The sequence below is a fragment of the Gallinula chloropus genome (genome assembly GCF_964237585.1).
Source record: "Gallinula chloropus genome assembly, chromosome: Z".
NCBI classification, from domain to species: Eukaryota; Metazoa; Chordata; class Aves; order Gruiformes; family Rallidae; genus Gallinula; species Gallinula chloropus.
Window position 1 is genome coordinate 31,232,030 of NC_140089.1, and position 22,028 is coordinate 31,254,057.

Here is a 22,028-nt window from a genome sequence, read left to right on the forward strand (position 1 = left end):
CCAGTCCTGTAGCACCCTCAACTCCACTGCTACCAAAACATTACCATGTAAACCGGGAACAGCATTGTGAGTGGAAGTGAGTAGTTTTCTCCGTATACTGGACAGAAGTAGTGATACTGTCTTGAATGTGCAAGTTTGTTACTTTAGATAATGCATATGTAAAGTCACTAAATGTCCAGACAGAAAAGCAGGAAACCTGCAGCTCCATCAACACAGGAGGATGCTAGTATGGTGTTAAATGTTAACTTGAGAAAATGTCCCATAAAATCAGAGGCATGGATTGGACTGTGTTAATGTCACACATGATAGTGTTCTAGCTGGGTAAGGGCTGAGCATTCCTATAGGAGTAAGGAGAATAAGTAAATATTTGTTTTGTGCCTTTTATAATAGCATGGGTGGAGGATTTTTGGAACTTTTTACCTGCTTGAAACATATGGTGAATATCAGAAATTGTTTTACAGATTATTCTCTTCAGTGTATGTTAATTTTTCTTTTTTTTTTTTTTTTGTAAAGCTGGATTGCAAGCGAACCACAATGGCTGCTCGCATCCCAGATAGCGGCCCAAACCCAGAATGCAAGATAATGACTTTTAGGCCGTCGATGGAGGAATTCAGGGATTTCCACAAATATGTGGCATACATGGAATCCCAAGGTGCTCATAGGGCTGGAATTGCAAAGGTAAATATATGTCATGTAGAAGGAAAAATGTTCCTAATACGTGATTTCCCAACATCTGTATTTTGCTGATTGTAAAACGGACTTTTTTTAATATTTAACATTTTTCCAAATGATTTTCAGAGAATCAGTGCTCATCTGTTAATCTTTTATGAAGGAACTTTTTGTTATCTCTGGTAATGAAGATGATGCATACTTTTTTCGCTTTGTCAGTTGTTCCCATGATTACCAGCCCAACAGAGGATCTCTTCCTAAGGCAGATTTAAGCAAGTTTTTGGCAAATCACAACAAAATTGGGATTTCATTGTGTAAATTGGAAAATCCTGATATGCGAGATGTTGAATGTCATCTTTTAAATTGCATATAACTTTACTGAAGTAAACAATCCCACTACAACCAATGAATTTATGCATGCAGCTGGTGAGACACTGTTTGAATAGAAAACATTTTATTTTTAATGGTGATTGTGGTGGTTTTTTTTTTTTTTTAATGACACTTGGAGGTACACTAACTACTGTTGCATTGCACTTTAAACAATGGTTTGTCCAGTATTTTAACAGCAGGATTTCCTCCGCTAACACAGAATGATTTTCAGAGATTAAATCTAATGTAGTCTAGTGTTACATCAGGTAAGTATTTATGATTTATCTGCCACTTTCCAAACTAGCAGGACATAGTATGGTTCTATAAATCCTAGCTGAGCTGTTGTAAGTAGTCAGTGGGAATAGCCATCTCCATCATTGGGTTTTTAAGCTAATGATGCAAAGTCAAGACATTTAAAAGTTGTGAGGAAAACAAAACCTGCAATTTTTGGTTTACTCCTGTCTACCCTCTCCTACCTGCTTCCTGTAAAAAAAGCAAAACTGAACACCTTACACTTAAGGTAAAAAACTTGAGGTTAACACTTAAGGTTAAAAACCCCTGTAATTTATTTACTTTATGGTTTCTTAGGATAGAGTACATGCAGGTCATGTTTTCAAACTCTTTGCAAGCAGGAGTAGAAATGTGATAAACAGACAACAGAGGAAAGCCTGAGCTGAATTTTTCACATATTCAACTGTATTATGATATGTGTTTTTGTGGGGATGAACTATTGCAGTCCTCTCATCTTGAACAGTAAACTTAACAGCAAATGTATGAGAATAGGAGATTCTAGCTAGCTGTCATCCTATGGATTATGAATATGTACTCAACATTAAAAAATAATTTTTCATATTATTTATATAAATAGTTGTCTTTCAACTGTTGGTAGCTTCTATTTCATAGGGATCTAGCTGAAGAAATGTAATATGCCTTATAACCAGCCACTGAGATGTTAACAGTTTTCTTCTGTAGCATTTTCTTTATTCATGTATAATGTGCTTGCTTTCTTCAATATGTTGAGTATAAAACCAAGACTATTGTGCATAAATTGTACTCCTTGCTTTCGCTGGCTATATGAGGAAACCAGGGTTAGAGTTTAATGTGTTTGGGGGAAAAACTCAACAAAAAACAAAACAACTTCTTTTTTTAAAAAAAGATGAGTATTTGTGATATGCTATTGTCCTGGTTTTGGCAGGGATAAAGTTAAGTTTCTTTCTAGTAGCTGGTATAGTGCTGTATTTGGGCATTAGGATCAGACTGCTGCTGATAACACACTGATGTTTTGACTTGATGTCAAGTGGTCAAGGACTTCTCAGCTTCTCATATTGCCCTGCTCACGAGAGGGTGGTGCACGTGTTGGGGAGCTCAAGAAGCTGAGACAGCTGACCCAAACTGGACAAAGAGAGATTCCACAGTAGATGACATGTTCTGCTCATAACTGGCAATGGGTTGGGGACCTTGTGTGACAGCTGGGGGTCTTGCACAACTTTGACTTAGGGGTGATGGCTGAACCCCTGCCTGCTGATGGGAAATGGTGAAAGAATACCTTGTTTTGCTTGTGCATGTGGGCTGTGAGGCTGGGGAGGTTGGGGGGGATCTTACAATCATAGAATCATTAGGGTTGGAAAAGATCTCCAAGATCATCAGGTCTAACTGTCAACATCACTGTGCCCACTAAGCCATGTGCCAAAGTGCCATGTCTACAGACTTTCTGAACACCTCCAGTCATGGTGACTCCATCACTTACAATGCTTGACCACTCCTTCAGAAAATAAATTTTTCCTAATATCCAATCTAAACCTCCCTTGGTTCAACTTCAGTCTGTTCCTCTTGTTCTGTCACTAGTTACTTGGGAGAAGAGACCCAACACTCACTTAGCTACAACCTCCTTTTAGGCAGATGCAGGGAGTGAGCCTTCTCTTCTCCATCTTAAACAACCCTAGTTCCCTCAGCTGCTCCTCATCTAAGATTTGCTTTATAGACCCTTTGCTGGCCTTGTTGTCCTCCTCTGGACATGTACCTCTGTGTTCTTCTTGTTGTGGTGGTTTAGCCCTTGCTGGAGGCCAGATGCCCACCAAAGTCAGTCTATTACTCCCCTCCAGTGTGTAAAATGCAGCTGCTTCCTGTTTTTTTTTTCTCCTACATGTCGTTCTCAGAGGCGCTATGACTATCTCTCGGCTGCGACTCGCCTTGAATTGCTCGTTGTTTACAGTTTGAAGCTGGCAGAAAACTGTAACTGCTGCTTACAAAAAGGGTCTCGGCAGCAAAGCTGCACAAAACTGCAACACCTGGGGTGAACTTGAGATGCAGCCTCACCAGAGGGACACAGTCACTTCCCTGCTCCTGCTGGCTACTCTGTTCTTGATACAAGCCAGGATGCTGTTGGCCTCTTGGCTACCTGGTCACACTGCTGGCTGTGGTTCAGGTGGCTGGCAACCAGCACCCCTGGGTGCTTTTGTGCTGGGCAGCTTTCCAACCACTGCGGTGGATTCCAACCTGGCCTGTAATGTTGCTTGAGGCTGTTGTGACCCAAATGCAGGAGCTGGCACTTGGCCTTGTTAAACTTCATAGAGTTGGCCTCTGCCTGTCCAGGTCACTCTGCAAAGCCTCTGTGACAGCTCTCTTGCCCAGCAGCTGGGGGCTTTGGGTGTGCAGAAATTGTGGTATTTATCACATATTTCGTGTATTATTATCACGTGCTTTTAGGCCAGGCTAGAGTCAACCTCCCCAGAACCTTGCAATTTTGGGAAAAAAATAAATAATTATTTTCCTTTTAAAAACTGTGTATCTCTTTACCTCTCTGACAGTTGTCGGAGGTATATCATCAGATATGATAGTAAAATCCTTAAACAGCATATGCAAACTCCTTATTTCTGAGACTTCAATAATAAATAAGAGTTTCAGTTACTCTCCTTCAGTTCTTTTTCTTTTTTTTTTTTCTATGCTGCTTCTTTCCTGTTAGGGAGTGAAGCAGCTGGGAATGCTGGTCTGTGGCTTTCTGATACATAGTGGCAAGTGTTCCTCTGAGGCTGCTGCTGTACTTAAAAATTTAACTGTGGGACTGAAATGTTATGGTTTGAGCTGTGTCCACTAGTTACTTGTGTGTGTGAACTTCAGCATATCTGGAAAAGGAGACTCTTCCACATCTTGGTGTTCTTTGTTGCAAGACTTCAGTTGGTAGGAAGTGTAAAAAGATACTGAATTTGTCTCATTGGAAATAGCCTTCAGATTTTTTTGGGACTTGAATAAGGCTTCACTCATCATTCTGTTTTGGTGGCTTATCTTGGTTCTGGTTCTTTTTCTGACACCCAGCTGTTAAACCTCCATGAGCAGCCAGTGTAGGAACAAAGCACAGAGCAGTTGCGAATGTCCTGAGGAGAGCAATGGGCATCATAGTGTTAGGAAAGAATGTGAAATAAAATATTGTGAAACTGTTTTGTCTTTATTACACAGTATAAGATTCTGTGATACTGCTGTCATCTTCATATCCTTACTGCTAATGTTGCATGCTCTTTCTCCCCCTCTCCCTTTTTTTTTTTTCCCTCTCTTCCCTCTCACATTTTTAAGTGAATCCTTTAGGGAGAAACTTTTGTAAAAATTCTGGATAGGTGTAATTTTCTGCCGTAATCAAGCACGAGACTAATTCTTGTATGTATGAAATGTGTAAGGTCAGAATATTTGCTTGTTGCTGAAAGGCAAATTTGATATGTGAAAAAATACACCAATGTTATAATTTTAAAAACAGTGGCACTTAGTGTTGATATGTAAACTTTATTTTCTGTAAACTGTTTTGAAGTTGTGACACCTTCAAGTAACGCTGCAGTGGGCCTAAGTAGTAACTTTTTAGGGTAGGCATATGAATATGTGAAACTGACTTTTTAAAAAACACTCAATGCAACAATGATATATAGTAGGTGTTTTAGTATTTTAAAGAGTATAGTGTAGATGCTAGCTGTGGACTGGATGCAGGCATACGCTGTATTTAACTTATTTCAACATTAACCTATTCAAAAATCAATCTATAAAGTGGTGGTCATGAAAGTAGAAGAACACAAATTAGGCTGTGGTCTCTTCTTAATTACCATGTTTTAATGATGCAATATGTAGATTAGAACTGTGTTGAAAATGAGTGGGGATTCCATTCTGGTAATTCAAGTGACAGAGTGCTTTAGAGAGATGACAGGTTTAAGGGTTAGTACAAGAAGTGGATAGTAAGTTTTAGGTAAGTATTCCTCTCTAGTTAGTACTGTTAAATTTTAAAAAATAAATAATTAATACAAATTGAAACCACTTTCTTTCCTGATGAGATCACGAGCTGCTTCCTTAAGGGTGAATCTTTCAGTATAGTTGCCATCGCCGAACTGTACATATTTATTTTGCAGTTTTATCTGGATAGTAACTTTTCCTGTAGAAAAGGCTCTCTCATTGCATCATCTCTCAATGAGATGATTATTAGATCTTATTATCAAGTAGTAAGGATGGAAAAAAGTGATCTGCAAATTACTGTTCTCTCAAATTGTACACATACACGCAATTCAGAGAACCTGGAAATTAGTGGAGTCCTACAAGTAATTCCAAGACTTGATTTAAAGGGGTTGCCACTTCTCTCATAGCACTTGGATTTTCCTACTGTTCCTGTTGAAGTCACTATAACTGAATTTATCCAATAAGGGCACAATTTAGCTGTGTAGTCAGGGATTTGTGATATTTTACATCATATAATTTATCTTGTTTCAAGTTAATATCCCTGTTCTGAAATGATTGTAAAGGTGTGGGTCTCCACTTCTTGGCTCGATAGCTAGGATTTAATTCCCATTCCACCTATCACATTTCAGAAGTGTTTGGGCATCTTTCCTCCATGCACAAGATGTTAGTATGTGGCAGTCCCAGGAGAACAAAAATGATTTTTATATATATCAGTGTTTATATGCATGCAGGATATCTGCGGATCTGGGATTACAGAACACCTGGAATAACGTCTGCGATACCAGAGAGAATAAAAAACCCTTTTAAAAAAGGTTAATTACACTAGGCATGTTTTGTTATACTGTGATGGAGGAAGGATCCCACTACGGGTGTGAGACAATATAGGTCTGCTGTCTCCTTCTGCTTGGTACTAGAATAGCAGTTAAAGAATCTCTAGCTGTTTTCAGCCTGCCAGTTAGTTGCTACATATGACTGACGTGTCTTCAGACTTTTTATATTCTGATTTTCACTAATTTTCTATGTCTCTCAATAAATCATAGAATCATAGAATAGTAACCAACTAAGTGTTTTTAAAACTGGTATTACCAAGTCAATAATTCATACTGTGAACATGTTCTGAGCATGTTTGGTGAACATGTTCTGAATTTTGGAAATTTGATTTAAAACAGCAAGAATAACACTTCTTTTTTCTTCCTGTTTTCATAGTAATATAAAATGTACTTACAGAAGATGTAATTTGTATTGCATCTAGGATGTACAGACTCAAGTGTGGATGCAAAGAATATGCATCCGCGTAGGTGTATATGTATCACTAGAGGAGTTATACACACACACAGAAACAGTAATTTAACCTCTGAACAGAAGTCATAAGCAGAGTAGGCATAGTCAACCCTAGGGTAAATCTGAAAGTGTAAGGGGAGAAGAACACTTAGCTGTGTGGAAGAATATGTGTATGTAAATGGGGATAAAATGACTTTAAGGCTTACATATATTGTGAGAGGGGAAGAGTGCAAGGAGGCAAATCTTATAATAATTAAATAAATAAAGTTCCTAATGCTGTGCCTACAACAAATGATGTAAGGCACTAGGTAAACAACATTAAACCATTTCCAGATAATACACTGTGGCATCTCTGGAGCAAATTGGCTGAAAAATTTCCATTAGGCTTTTGAAAGTCTGAAATGAGTTTTAGGCACAGCTAATGTATTTTAGTCTTACTGTTACAGAAGTTTCTGTACATAAAAAGGAAAACAAAGAATAAAAGCAATAGAACAAATGAAGAATGAGGCACACAGATAGATTAGCTGCTCTTGAATAAAGTATTATGAATCTCAAACTGCATTTATATAGAGCAAACTAGTTAAATTAATTTCCAGTCACCTTAGCAAGAAGAAAAGTAATTTTGGAACACAATACTGAAAACAGATGTTGGCAAATACAAGAAAAATAATTTCCAGAACAGTGGGGCAGAAGTAGCGACATAGAATTAGTAGACAGTGCCATTCAGAATCAAATGTAGATCAGATTACAAGTATATGAAAGAGGATTTAACAGAAATTGTGTTGATAGCACTCTGAAATAACCTTAGTTGTACTAATGTGCAGCCTTTGTGGAAGTGTTTATAACTAAGACATCTTTATCTTAAACTGAATATATATTGCAAAATAACACTAGACAGTGTTAATTTATTTAGGATGTTTTACAAATATCTGTATATCTATGTATTGAATACATAAGAAAGCCTGCCTTAGGTTCTTCCTTTTTTATAACTGAGCATCGAACACCTTGACTGATTAATTCCATCTAGATTCCATTGATTTCTATGCTTGAATAGGCAATTTTTACTAAGGGGAATGTGAAGAGGCTTCAGTGCGAGAGATCAGTGGTAAAAACTCAAGAGACCTAATCATTACTTCCAACTCTGATAATGACTAGCTCTGTGTCCCTTTGGAAGTCTCTAGTCCTTGCCCTGAACTTTGGTAGAAAATGCAGTCTTGGGGGCCGGGACTGTTTTTACTATCTTCAAAAATGACGCTTAGCATAGCTGTCCCTACAGAACTCACTCCTCTAACCAGTACTGTAATTACAACAGTAAGAAACATGCTCAGGTTACCTGGAAGGTGATATTTTGAGCCTGTTATTCAAAAAAATACTTTCATTGCTTAAACCACAGTGACATTGAATTAAATAAGATAATGCAAATTTTGCTTTTCAGTATTCATATATTTGAGCCAAACTACAACTTCATGCTTAATAATCATGAAAATGGAAATCTCTGTGCACATATTTGATTTCTATGCATATATTCTGAATGCATGACTTCTCTCCTTCCAAACCAACATTTTGCATTTTGTTGATGTGTGTATAATTTAAGATTTGTGTGAAAGAAATAAAGAGGAATCACAAGATGATTCAGTTGTGGCTGCGATTTTTCCCCTCTAAAAAACAAACAGCACTGAAAAGTTACAAAGTAGTCCCTGTACAACTGGAGTCCCATGGAAGCAGAGAAGGAAAAAAGACTAAGAGGGGGTTGCATCTGTATAAAAACTGGATTAAAAAGCCTGTTAGTATTTAAAATAAAAATACTAGGTTTGGAAATAGTTTACTATCTCATAACATTTCTTCAGCTTGATGTTTAGCTTTTCGTATGTGCTTGCTAGCATGAATGGTAGTGATCAGGTTTCTTTTGAGGGATGAACAATTTGAGTACATTAGCATTACAATTTACCCATTTTTGCTTCTTTTCCAAAGATAGCAAATTATCTCAGGATCTACCTGTATTATTATTCAGAATTTTTTACTTTCTTGTAATGATGTAGTAGCAAAATCTTTAAAGGACAATATTGTGTGCAGTCCTGAAATGCTTGTTCGAGGAATAGCTTAGCTTGCTTAGTACAAAGGCTACCTCTTAAGATGTGAATTAATCAAGTAATGGACTTTGTATGTGATAGATGCATGTTTATCAAAGTCATCCTACTTTGATGTATGTTGCTTTAAAAGCTTCCAAGCTAGTGCTTGTGAAGCTGGATTTGAGTACCATGGAAAAGAATGAATATAATGAGTGGATCAAAGAATAATGAGTGGATCATTGAGCCTTTGGTCAAGTAAAAATACCAAATCAAAACAAACCCCAAAGTGTGTATTAAAAATAGCTGTTACTGTATGTTTTAAAACCTTTGCAGTCTCAAATCTTGAGTTTTCTGATTTCAGATGATATGTGCAAGGAACGTTCAAAATCACACAGCCTGTTAAAGAACACTGGGATGATTACAGTCTTCTTTTAAATTCCTAATGACTTCATTGCTAACACTTTAGAATCTGCTGAGGCGTTTTTGTAGACTTTGGGCAACGTTTGTAATGAAAGTGTTAACTTCACAATTAGTTAATCTGTATGTAGCTTTAAGCTTTCATTATAAAGTTTAAATCATGCTAGTACTAAACGTAGTATATCAGAGTTAGTCGAAACTCTCACTGTAATAGAGTTGTAGCCTGCAATTTCATGGGGAGTAAGTTAAACCGACTCCAAAATCTAAAGCTCTCTAAAATAGCTGGGTTTTTTTTAACTTTTTGAGTAAGAAATAAACTTACTTATACTGTTTACAACAAATAACTTTTGGATAGGGAGCTGTTAATCTTTTGTATGAGTATTTATTTTTTAAAATTGAGGGTAGCAACTTTAGATCATGGAGTACAAAGTGGTTGTGAATTACAAGGCTGTGATGATAAAATATTTGTTCTTTGATTATACATGTGTATATTTGTGGAATTGCACATGACTGAATTGCTGTAGATTGAGTTGGTGGTTGTGAATTGAGGTGATACTATGCTCACTTAGAATTGATTTTTGCATTATCTAGGAGTACTTATGTGGTCAGTTAGTTATTGTGACAGAGCTGGTAAGCCAGCATTCATTTGGTCATATTGGCGTATTTGACTGGTTCTTTTTATTTTTCCAGAAAGTTTTGAATTGATGTTATAACTATTAATGTTCTGTTTTTTATTCTGAATTTGAAGGTTATCCCACCAAAGGAGTGGAAGCCAAGAAAAAATTACGATGATATTGAAGACCTGGTGATTCCTGGTCCGATACAGCAGACAGTCACTGGCTCTTCAGGAGTCTTCACACAGTACAACAGTAAGAGAAAGCCAATGACTGTGAAAGAGTTCAAGGAGCTTGCCTACAGTGTCAGGTATGTATGGGGCTTGTGTCTTAGAAACACACGTACTTAGTTTGTTCTTATACTGTGGTTTCTTTGAATTGTGCTGGGCAGCTGATGAGGTTTTTGCTTACTCAGTAGAGGATTTCCTGCCTCCTAAGTTATGGAAGGATACTGAAATGTGAATCTTGTTTGTCTACCATGGCAGTAAGAAATCACCTGAAAAACCTGAGAAACAATGCTTTCTGTCTACGTTTTTTTCTTTCTGTTCTAACAAATGCTTACATTGAAAACAATGAAGATGATACAGACTTATATCTGAGTTTTGAGTTCACATATTTAATATTTAAGTGGGTTTGGATTTTTTTTTTACCTCGATGCTGGAATGGACCGTGATCATATTATTCTGAAAAAAACCCAGCATGTTAAACTCATCCAGTTTTTGCATTGATCTAAATGAACTCAACTGCTTCTAGCAAATGTCTGTGTTCTGGTTATAGCAAAATGGATGTTAAGGGATGGGGAAAGACGTCTATGAATGGCTAGCTACTGTACTAAAAATTTTCAAATTTGTGGGCATCCAAGAAGAGGGAAGTGATAGAAGGCATTCTTTGCAATTCGTTTTGGCCACAAAAAATTAATAAATTCTACTTCAATATTTCCTCAAAACTGACTGGAAATAGCATCTAGAAGGTGAGTCAAAGGATCCTAGAGAGAAAAGATACTTTAGGAAAGGTAGCACTACCCTAGTTTGAAGGAAAATTTCTCTCATAAATTAATTTTAAGAATTTCGGAGGTAAGAAGAGAAGGTGTTACCATGATCAGGGAAAATTAGGAAATGAAAAGCTATTGGAGAGGCTTGTTAGCAAATGTGCCATGTTATCCATGCCTTTATAAAAGTATAAAGCTCATCTCCTTTTTTCAATTAAAAAGCATCAGTCTGTTTCTGCCCTTACATTCCTTATGAAAATGATGTTATTACAGCTTTCTTCTCCTGGTAAGTGGGATTTGGAACATAATTTGTAGTTCTTAAACTATTTATGCAGTAACTGTTAGAGGAGATAATAAATTATAAAACCTGTATGGAATCTAATGTAATTTTCTATGATGCCTGTTCATATATTTTTCAAGTTTACATTTGATTAACCCATGATAAAAAGAGAAATACTGATTTCTTAACACAGTTTGATAAGAATACTGTGAAGGTTTTAATATGTAAGTTTATATTAAGTTAATCATATTCTTTATCATGGAAAATATTTTGGAAGTGATTCTAATTTCAGTTGGTTTTTTTAACTGAAGGCAGTTTACAGCTTCATTGCATGGATAAAGTTGAGAACAGTTTTGGGAACTTATTATCTATGGTAACTTTGAGTCTTTTTAAGTATTTTCACTGCTCTTGAAAAAATGCATCGTACAACCTCCTATGACACTCTTGATGCAGTCTGTACTTTTGTAAAAGGTTACGTAGCTGAGAGACCTTGTTCTCAAATGAAAGTAATTTTGTACCTTAGAGTCCTGTGTTTTGAGAGTCTTTTCTTGAGTATTGTGGCGTTACCCATTTCCTTTGGGAAAGAAAAAGGTCATGAACATCTAAATTAAATCATAGCTGCCTTTAGAAAGTTTGTGTGTGCTCAGTCTAAGGCATTGGGTCTTTTATTTGTTAGGGATTCGCAATTCACCATTGAACCAAGGTGCTTCTCCAGCCTGAGCTATGGGAAACATGGACATACCTACATCCCATAACCAAGATACTTGTGTTATGGTAACTGGGCAGGAATATAGTCTGATTTCTGGAACCACATAATGAGAAATAGTTGAAACAATTCCATTGTTGATAATGCTTTGGTTAAGATGTGTTTTGCTAACCTGCTTGCCTCTGTTCTGTGTTATCAAATGTTGTAAATGTACCTGGTCTACTTAGTTCTTCCATGTTTGGATTACCTTTCCAGTACTTCAGGTATAGTAAGTTGGCAATAATAATGTGAAACTTTACTTCTCAGAGTTGCAGTAGTGGGGGAGCAGATTTTTGTTTCTGAAGACCTAAATATGGGAGAACAAAGGGTCCCGAGGCAAAAGCTGTTGATAAAGGTTTTCTATGGTAGTGTGTTTCTGTTGTGTTCCCCCAAGATTTTATGTGAGATTTGGGTAACCTTCCAAAAATATATACATAAGTATATTTATGTGTATAAAAGTATGGTGCCCTGTGTTGCACTAAAGGAGTAAAAAGTGAAAAATCTTTTGAATATTTTATTTTCCTGCCTGATAGAATTTTTGGCATCAACTGTTTGAAACATGATGTCTTTTCTCAAAGGGTTTTTTTCTGGTTTTGCCTGGCAAGACTGTGACTTGGCAGAATTAGTACATTTAACTTGCTCTGAGATAGGCTTGTGCAGGACCTACCTCTTCGTCTTTGTAGAGCTGGTAGTAAGGCAGGAAAATGACAAATACTTGTCAATTAAGTGGATTTTCCATGTGTGTCTCTTCTATGGAAGAGAAACAAAAGAGGGGGGGTCTCAGAATGAATCATGAAGCTAAGAATTCAGTTCAACTTAATAACTTCTAGACTCGATGAATTTCAAATAAAGTGATCTTTTAGAGTTGAGTCTGCAGGATCAGAAGCATAGTCCGTTATGAAGGTGGTTGTTGAAAGACTATGATGAACCTTTGCCTACCTCTTCCTCTGCAGACACCGCACCCCGAGACACAAAGATTATGAAGATCTGGAGCGTAAATACTGGAGGACCTTGCTTTATGTGACACCAGTTTATGGAGCAGATACCAATGGAAGCATTTATGATGAAGTATGCATAGCTTTTTATGAAGTTTCTATCTTCCGGCCCTCTTCTAAAGGATACTGTGCTTAGAGGATACTTTCTGGCTTTTTGACTGAGAATCTGTCTTTCAACTCTTTGTATTACTCACTTTAAAGACTCCAAGCAAGATTGACATTAACTCTACATCTTCAGGAGTCAGACAGTTCTGTCATTAGACAGTAGGAAATTGCTGCTCCTCCTGATCCTAAGAATCTTCCTTTTCTTCGCTTTGAACTCTCCAGAACTTTGAGATGCCTTCCTATTTATTTATTTGTTTATTAACGTTTCAGTATGTGTGTTACCTTTGTACCTCTGTGGAAATTTAGTGATACTTTACATCACTTTAAAAGATGCAATACTTTATTTCTCTCTCTTTCACTGATGAAAATTGATAGCTCTACTGTATAAATGCTTGGAATGCTTGTAGTTTCTTGGAAATGTGCTAATAGTTACTGTACCTCTGAATTAAAATAGGTGAAATGGCAGCTTCCTAAGGAAATCTGTTTTGTTGTTGGTTTGCCAAGATTTCCACGGATAAAAAGGGACTCTTAACACAGATCTCATGATCCAGAGAATTACAGAATATCTGTTCATATCTATTAGGCTATGTAAGTAGCTATAGGGACTAGATTTTGAAAGGATTATTTAAGTAATGAGATTAACAGAAGAAATATTAGTATTTCAAAAAATATTTGGGAATTTGAAAAATCCAAGGTGAACTTTCTTTTGAAAGAATCTACCATGTCTGGAGTTCTTGAGTTATTTCGTGTTCTGTGTACAGAACATTCACTCAAAAAAAAAAAGTAGAGCTTTCCTGTAGCCTCTGCTAATACTTCATATTTCTTCACAGAAGACAGATTACTTGAAAACTGTCCAAAGATAAATATGGTCAGCCTGGATGGCTTATGGCAGTTTGATTTTTACACTAGGTTTTGTGATCTATGAAAGATAGATAGTTACACATGTTCACTGGTCTATTGTTTAGAGAAAACAGCATGTCCAAATTCTGTTGTGTTTCCAAATAACTGTATAAAAATGATTTGGAAAAATCATGTAAGATTGGAATTTGGGGTGTTTTGGTGAAAAGAGATTCTAGATGGCTTTTGCTGTGTGGAAACCAAAATGGTTTGTATTTATGAAGAAATAGAAGCCTGCCCTTTTCTTATTTGTGCATAATGCCTTCTGGCTTTTAAGAAATGTACACTTTATTTTGATTGTATTTTCTTTGGTCTTCAGTATCTTGAAGTTACTGTTGTATGAGCAACATTTCCAAAGAAAAGAGAATGCGCTAGTATCCAGTCTTGAACTGCTGACCAGTCAAAGAGAAGGTCAGAGATTTATTTGTTAAGAAATTGCATTCTCATTAGATCCAGAAGGCTGAGGAAGGGGTGGTCAGAAAAGGAAAGGGTAAGGTGAGAAGAGCAGCATTCAGCATTCATAACTCATATGTTAGGTGCATAGGAAGAGGAGACAAAGAAAGCACTGAAAGGGGAATAAAGGAGTCAGGAAGAAACCAGTACTAGATAGAATAAAACTGATTAAGTGAGTATTCTTTAAAAATAACATACAAAGGAGAAGTGGGAGTGAAAGGAATAGACACCGAAGAAAGCGTGTAAACGGACTGAACAGTTAATGTGACTGCTCTGTTACAGTTTACAGCCTAGTAGGTCTGAGAGGAAAACGAGGAATACCTATAGTAACAAACTCTGGTGAGAAAGTTACGGGTGCTGCTGGTCGAAGTTTTTTCCCTTAGAAGATTTTTTTCCGAAGTTGATGTTTGCTCAGCAGATGGTGCACTTGCACACCTAATGTTTTTCCCACCTTCTCTTCAAGGCAATGCTAAGAAGGGGTCTTTCTGATTCTGTCTGTAATTTGAGGTTTTTCTTATCTCTTCATTCAGTTATTGCAGGATTGTCATTATTTGGGAAATGAATAGAATTAGCTGGCATTTTCGGCTAGCTACAGAAGAAAGGGCATGCCAGGATTAATTTGTCACAACTGCCTATTTATTTGAAATAAATAAAGTGCTTCCTTTTTACAAAATGTATTTTATAGAAAATCATGTGTTATGGATGTTGCGTTTAATACAGAAAGATAAGTATCTGGCAGAATTCCAGGTAGAAGACCACCAGGAAGTTAGTGAAAGTGTGAAGTATGTATGTGTACTTGGGCCACCAACATTGTTAAGAACTGCTTCAGTATTGCAGTTAAAAAAACTACCAATTGCATTTTTCTTTCCACATGGTGATGTTCAATTTTACATTGTGACATTGGTATCTGAAGCATGATGAAGCCTTCATTTTTACTTCTTACACTGTTTAAGAAACAATATTTCTTATTTGTGGAAGTTGGCACCTTGCTAACATTGTGCCAGTGAGATCTTAGATGTTGTAGTATTGCTTACTTTTCTTAGATTAGAGGACAGATTTTGAGGAGTTTGGCAGATAAGGGTACATTATCAAGCATGTCCTATGTGGAACAGCAAAAAGGAGAAAAAAAAGGGAACAAAACTATGAATGGGGGCTTTGAAATTTGATGACTACCATCAATGATTCAAAGTTTACCCTTGTGATATTTTTCTAGATTATTCTAGAATAATTGTGTATTAGTAATGTACTTACAGCTATTTAGCAGTTTTGAACACAGATTAGATGTTTCTGAGTAAGGAAAAAGTCTGTGTGAACAAGTGTTCTGTACATTGTCTAGAGCTTTATAGAAAAGAAATCTAGGATAGTTGAATGCTCAAAATATTCTCTGCTATATGCATTCTAATTGATGTTACATTTAATTACAGTACTTCGTAGGAGAATGGCAATGTAGGTGACTCAAAAGCATTTCACTAAGGAGTAGTGTGTAAAGATCATTATTTAAGTTAATATTACAAACACTATTAGATACACGCTTAAGATTGTGTCTTTTTTGTTGCTGTAAGGTCGTCTGGACTTGAATGAAAATTTATATTCCTGGGAGACTTCATAATGTCAATAATATAAAGCACCAGTCTCAATAGCTGCTGTTGTTAAACTGATTCGTTAATTGATTATGAACAGCTAAAAGTTATGATTGTTTAGGAAGTTTAATTGAGAAGTGATCATTTGGTTTTTATTATATTATTTCAAGGGAGCTGTCTTCCTTGTGAATTGGCTGAACTATACTGCCAACTTGAGCCAGCTTAGACTGTGAATGGCTAGCCTGTGAAATGTTGCAAAAAGATACTGTTCCTGTCAGGAAGGGCAAGGTTTTGTTTCTAACTTTATCGTAACTTTGTTTCCTGTATTAACTTATCTGGCCCTTGTACCTGTGAGTAAACTGAAAAGTGAAAATCACCTTGTCCTGGTTTTGGTCAGGATAGAGTTAAATTCATTTGTAGCAGCGGATGAATGCTGTGTTTGGGAGTTAGAATGGGACTAGTGCTGATAACACCCTGATGTTTCTAGTTGCTGTCAGACAGTCAAGGACTTTCTCAGCTCTTCATGAGAAAGGAGGGGCGAAGCCAGGACAGGTGGCCCAACTGACCAAAGAGAGTATTCCACGCCAGTTACGTCCTGCCCAGGATATCGGGGGGCTGACGGGAGGAAGGCCTGGGGCGGCGCCGGGACGTGCAGTTCTTGGGGGATGGTCGGGTTCTGGGACGGCTCTGGGTGGCGCGGCCTGAGTTGTGTGGTTTGGTGAGAAACTGCATTGGGTATCAACAGCTTCATATATTTTTGCTCTGAAGTCCTGTTAGCATTGTTATATTGTATCTTTCTGTTATCTTAGTAAACTATCCTTACCCCAACCCACGGGCCTCTTAATTTCTTGATTTTGGGGTTATTTGCCCCTTCCTCTTCCTTTTCCCTTCCCTTACTTCTCCCCCCCCCCCTCCCTCCCCCCCTTCCCTTTTCCCTGCTCTTTTCCTTTAAGGAGCAGGCAGCTGCGTGGATCTTGGCCCTCAGCTGGGGTGAAACCACGACACACCTACATTTTCTGTACAGTCTCTGTTCTGGTGGACTCTACTATTAGGCCTTTCACCTCTATGCCACCCCAAACTGTTTAAATCAAACCACTGATCACTGAGGGGACAGATTGTTTCCCTGTTGTATGAGATTCAAGGAACTCAATTTTATTCTGTTTTCTGGTTGGGCTTTTGTGTGTGTGTGTGTTGTTTTTTTTGTTTGTTTGTGGGGTTTTTTTTAATTAATTTGAAGTCATACTTGTACGGACAGATGGGGAAGACATACCCCTACATGATCTAGCAAATAGGGAGAAAAAAACCCTTTCCTGATTTCAAAAGAAGTTCCAAAGAAAAGTGTCTGATTCGATGTTTGTAACAGGTCATAGAACACATATGACCAATACTGTCAACAGGATCTGCTATTGAATAGAGTATTTATTGCATAAATGCTGTCTTCCCTGTCTCTCACCACTCTTCTTCAGCTCCAGTCCTGATTATACCAATTTACTACTTCTTTCATTAGTTTTATTCCTCCTGACAAGACAGTCCCTGATGCCTGCCTTCTCCCATGTCTAAGCTGTGGCAACATGTCTAGTTAGTCATACAAAAGTGGTTGATTCGCTGGAGTCTGTAGGCTAATGGATATTTTTGCTAAATTGTAGATACATCTCTAATGTAACATTAACTCTAGCCATAGGTGTACTCAAGTTTCCTGCTTTATCTCTTGTCAAAGCAGATAAATTAAGTTTAAAGCAGCACCATGACATTATACTTAAGGTTTGTATTTGCCAATTAAATGAGTTAGGGATGGCACTTGTGGTGTAACTTTCCCTAAAGCTGCAGGAGAGCAGCAGGGCAAAAGCACTCCAGGAATCTCTGCAGAGCATCAGTGACTAATTCCTGGACCAAAGTGATCTGTGGGATCTTATACTCACAAATAAGGAAGGAATTGTTGATGTGAAGGTTGAAGGCAGCCTTGATGCCCAAGCCAGGATGGCAACTCTAGCTTTTAGAGAGCAGGCTTTGACATTGCCAGTTATGTGCTTGAAAGAGTCCTGTGGGATAAGGACCAGGAGGGTAGAAATCCCCAAGAAAGCTGGTTGGTATTCACCACTTCTGAGCTCAAGAGTGGCCCATCCCAGTGAGCAGGAAGTTAGAGAAAAAGGCTGGGGACCTGTGTGGATGAACCAGAGAGCTTCTGACAGAAGTGTAAACAGGAAACACACAAGAGGTAGGAACAGGGACATGGAAGTCATTGGTGTGAGTCAGTGGGGGTGTGGAGAGAGGAGTGGCTGACCAAACATGGTATTTTCTGTTACATTTCTGCTACTCTATTTCACTCTCTTAATTAGTTTATCCCCACTCTTTATTATTTGAGCTGTTACAGTTCGTCACAGGGTCATTTTAATCCTAGTTCTGGAACAGATGTCTTGTTTGCCAGGTTAGTATTCAAACAAATCCATGAGATTTTGACAGAAAATCATTGAAAAATGTGTGTATTAATGTATGGATGCAGAAATTATGTTGATAAAAATAGAATATATCACACCACTGACTGATTTAAGTAAAGTTCAAAGCACAGTATTGTGTCACTATTTTAAGTGTTTTAAAAAAAGGAAATTAATAAAAATTAATTTAATCTGGAGCCTGTTTTATTCATATCTTCAAAAAGGTCACTGCTTACTTTGCCAGTATACTGAAAGCTATTTTTTTTCTTTATGTCTTTGATAAAAGAACGGGTCAGCTCTTTCTAAACTGCAACTGTTCAGGTATTTTTTACTGCTTGTAAAAGTGTACCATTTTATCTCTACATTGCATTAAAAGCTGGTTCAGATTCTGTTAAGAGCCATAAAACCTCTTGATAGTAATTTACAGTAAGTTTGAATCATCTATAAAATCAGTGATGATTGGAATAGTTGTTGTCTATATAAACTCCTTTGTACTTTAAACTATTTCTCTGAAGAAATACAAGGTAAATCTAATGTGTGTAGCAATTAGCATAAATTGTAAGATGCTTCCAGTCTGTATTTCTTTTTTACATTAAAGAAGGAAAAGTATTTTTTCCTGATGTTGGATTGTATGGTACTGTTGTTACCAATGACTAGCATGCTTTAAAGAATTCGCAGTCAAAAATGTGGGAAGATAAGAAATATTTTCTTTATATATTCCCTTGAAATTATTGTAATATTCTTATATGACTGTGGCATTTTAAAGAAAATTTGATATTTTCGTAACTTGTTTTAGATTATGATGTCTAAATGAGTTTTTATATTTGTAAAAATCTACCAACTATACCTCATGGTCACATAGGATGTGTACTGGTGCTGTGATAATTGATACTAAATATAGCATAACCTGTTATGATATACTTTAATTTTGAGAGATATTATTATGTTTTGACCTATTAAACTGGGCTTTTGTTGCTTTTAGATTCTCTTTTGTGTGCATTGCAATTGTAAAGTTTAAAAACTATGACATAACTCTTAGAATGTTAGAATTAATACGTAAATTAAAAATTCATCTAAGCACTTTAATGGTTTGGATTATTAAAAAAGATGTGTCAGTGAGGGAAAGTGACATCTGTAAGTGTAATTATTACAAATTATTACTAATCTAAGCAAAAAATGAAAAAAAAAAGTTCAGAGAATGTCAGAAAAATGAATCAGTGTATTTCAGCATGTCAGCCAGTTTCAGTGAACATTTCCTTTTGAGACAAGACTACTTGTCCAAAATAGCCTTCAGGAATTGGAAATAGTTCATGCTTCTTGAATGTAGGGGTTGTGGATTTTGCCTTTTTTTTTTTTTTTTTTTTTTTTTTTTTTTTTCTTTTTCTTTTCTTTTCTAAATACAGGGACAAACCTCTAGCAGTCTGTTTGGTGACTAGTTGTGACTTGATTCACAAGGGTGAAAAGATGAGATGCGTTGGTAAAAAAAGGAGATAGTTTTCTCTCTTAACTCTGTCTTAATTCTTGGTAGGAGAAAAAACAAGGTTTCAGGATGTTACAGTTTCTAAAAGCCTGCATGGATTAAGGAAAGCCACTGGGCTGATGAGTTGGTAAAAAGCCCAGGGGAGCTCTTAAGTAGAAGGGTGACACCTCTGGAGAAACTTGTCAGTCTGCAAATTGCTGCAGGCTGGAAGGGTATTCTGCTGAAGTACTGCTTTGCTTACAGTTTCTTGCCTGCTTTTGACCACTATCAGAAAAAATATATTGCCTAGATTAACAGTTGATTTTTATCTGGTGTTTCTCTCATTGTGTGCTAACCTTGTGTGTGTGTGTCTCTGCCTGTGTGATTGAATCTTTTTTCTTATTTCTCTGTATTAGTTTTTTCTCTGTATTCATTTTTTCTCTGTGCAAAACTTGTGAACAAAGATTAATATAATGTGATTAAAAAAAAAAAACCTGTAAATGAATTTGATAGTTAAAATCGTTTCTTCAAACAATTGTTATATTTTGCAGCTTCAGTACCTTGCTGATGATTATGAACTTTAGACTTGAAAGATGCAGGTTTTACCAGCGTTTACTATTTGAATTTATGCTAGTGTTTAGGCTTTTTTTTAAATTATGAATTTCAGGTGATTTTATTTCACACAAATGTACAAAGCCAAAGCTTCCATTTTAAAAAAGAACACCAGTTTCTCACTAGAGTGAACTAGTTATATAAATATACCAGATAGTAAAAAAACCCCAACCTATTCATAAGTTATGTGAAATAGTTGCAAGAGGTGGTCAGAAGTGCTTGATCAAGGAGAAGGTTGAAGTTCATACAGAAGTTACCATAGTTTATATCAGTTCTAGTCCTGCATACATAACATGCTTCACATAAAATCTCAAAAAATGAGCAAATGAGAACTGAGAGTACCAAGTGTTCATTGCTTCTTGCTTTAACTCGTAGTGCTGAGTGGGTTATGGTTAAAAGCATATTTAGAGGCTGTCTTCCCAATAAAGAAACTTGCTTGAATTGAGTTTGTAATAGTTTTGATTATATATCTTGTTTTTCTGACTGCTTTAGCACCAGCTATTATCTTCCCTGGAGATACTAATAATTGCTGTTATAATGAAGTCTAATCTCTTTTCAGTTTTCTACCTTTGATCTTGGCTATACTAACTCGTATATGCTTTATTATCTGAAATTATAATAGCATTTTGTGGGTGAATCTGAAATACAACAAAAACTACATGCATGATTTTCTGAATGCCTTTTCATATAAAAAAAAATTGCAGACAATAATGTAAGGAGCCAGCTGAAATGCCATGAAATCAATTGAGTTATTCTGTGGTATATTGCTTATGCTGTGTTTCCTTATGGTTAGAAGTACCACTGAAGTAATGAAATGATTTTAGTTTTTATATTTTTCTGAGAAATGGTAAATGCATGCATGTAAATTACATTTTTAAAGTTATTTTTCCTACTATTTAGTATTACTCTGTAACTAATTAAAAAGCATAGACAGGCCCTATGAAACTTAGTGTCTTCCAGCTCTCAATTCATGAAAGATTTTGTCTGCAGCTAGTATTTCTACTGTGTCTGGTGCTTCAATCCATGTTAGATTTGATGTACTAAATGAAGCAGATATATAGGAACTTCTTTATGTTATCTCCTCTGAACATCTCAGAACCTAATGTAAATCTTGTAAAGGTCAAGACATATTTTCTTTGGGTAAGTTCAACTATCTTGTCTAGTACTTTGATTTGATCTATGGTCTTTTGAAGGTCTGTATCAGATGTGTCTTTTGGCTGAGAGCATTATATAAAACTGTATTATAAATTAATACATTTATTGTGTATCTCTTTCAGGGTGTTAAGGAATGGAATATTGCCCATCTTAATACGATATTGGATGCTGTAGAAGACTGTGGTATTTGTTTTGAAGGTGTAAATACACCATATCTGTATTTTGGCATGTGGAAAACAACATTTGCATGGCACACTGAAGACATGGATCTCTACAGTATTAATTACCTTCATTTTGGGGAGCCAAAGTCCTGGCAAGTTTAAATTTTTATGCAAGATGATTTAATTTATCTGTTTGTTCCAGCTGGTTAAACCAAGCAGATGGGGGTACAGTTGCTTAACATTGATAAGCTTTACTGAAAAGCTAAAATAGTGTGTGGGGGGGGTTGTGATTTTTTTTTTTTTTTTAAATCTGAGAATGCTAGGGACTATGTGAGATTTGTGATTTAAACAACATTGCAGTAATGCATTCTTATATTTTAAAGGAAGAAACTAAGTAATACATAAGGCTTATTTGAGTTCAACAGAAAAAAAACTGTAGTGAGACAACATGGGAAGTTTAATTAGTCAGGAACCCGAGGACTATTTGTAGAAATTCTGTGAGACCTCTTTGAAGTCAGTTTCTTTGGTTCAGTTGTCCTTT

At 36.5% G+C, this 22,028-nt stretch overlaps 1 protein-coding gene across 1 annotated transcript in view; it reads left to right on the top strand.

Annotated features, from left to right (window-relative positions):
* Positions 1-534: 534 nt before the first annotated feature.
* KDM4C (lysine demethylase 4C) overlaps positions 535-22,028 on the top strand; it is a gene marked incomplete at both ends in the record, with an annotated part of 127,399 nt that continues 105,905 nt past the window's right edge. Inside the window, 4 exons of the mRNA XM_084278394.1 lie at positions 535-678; positions 9,760-9,935; positions 12,592-12,706; positions 21,449-21,639. Coding sequence (XP_084134520.1) covers positions 535-678; positions 9,760-9,935; positions 12,592-12,706; positions 21,449-21,639 — 626 coding nt within the window. The remainder of the gene's footprint in view (positions 679-9,759; positions 9,936-12,591; positions 12,707-21,448; positions 21,640-22,028) is intronic.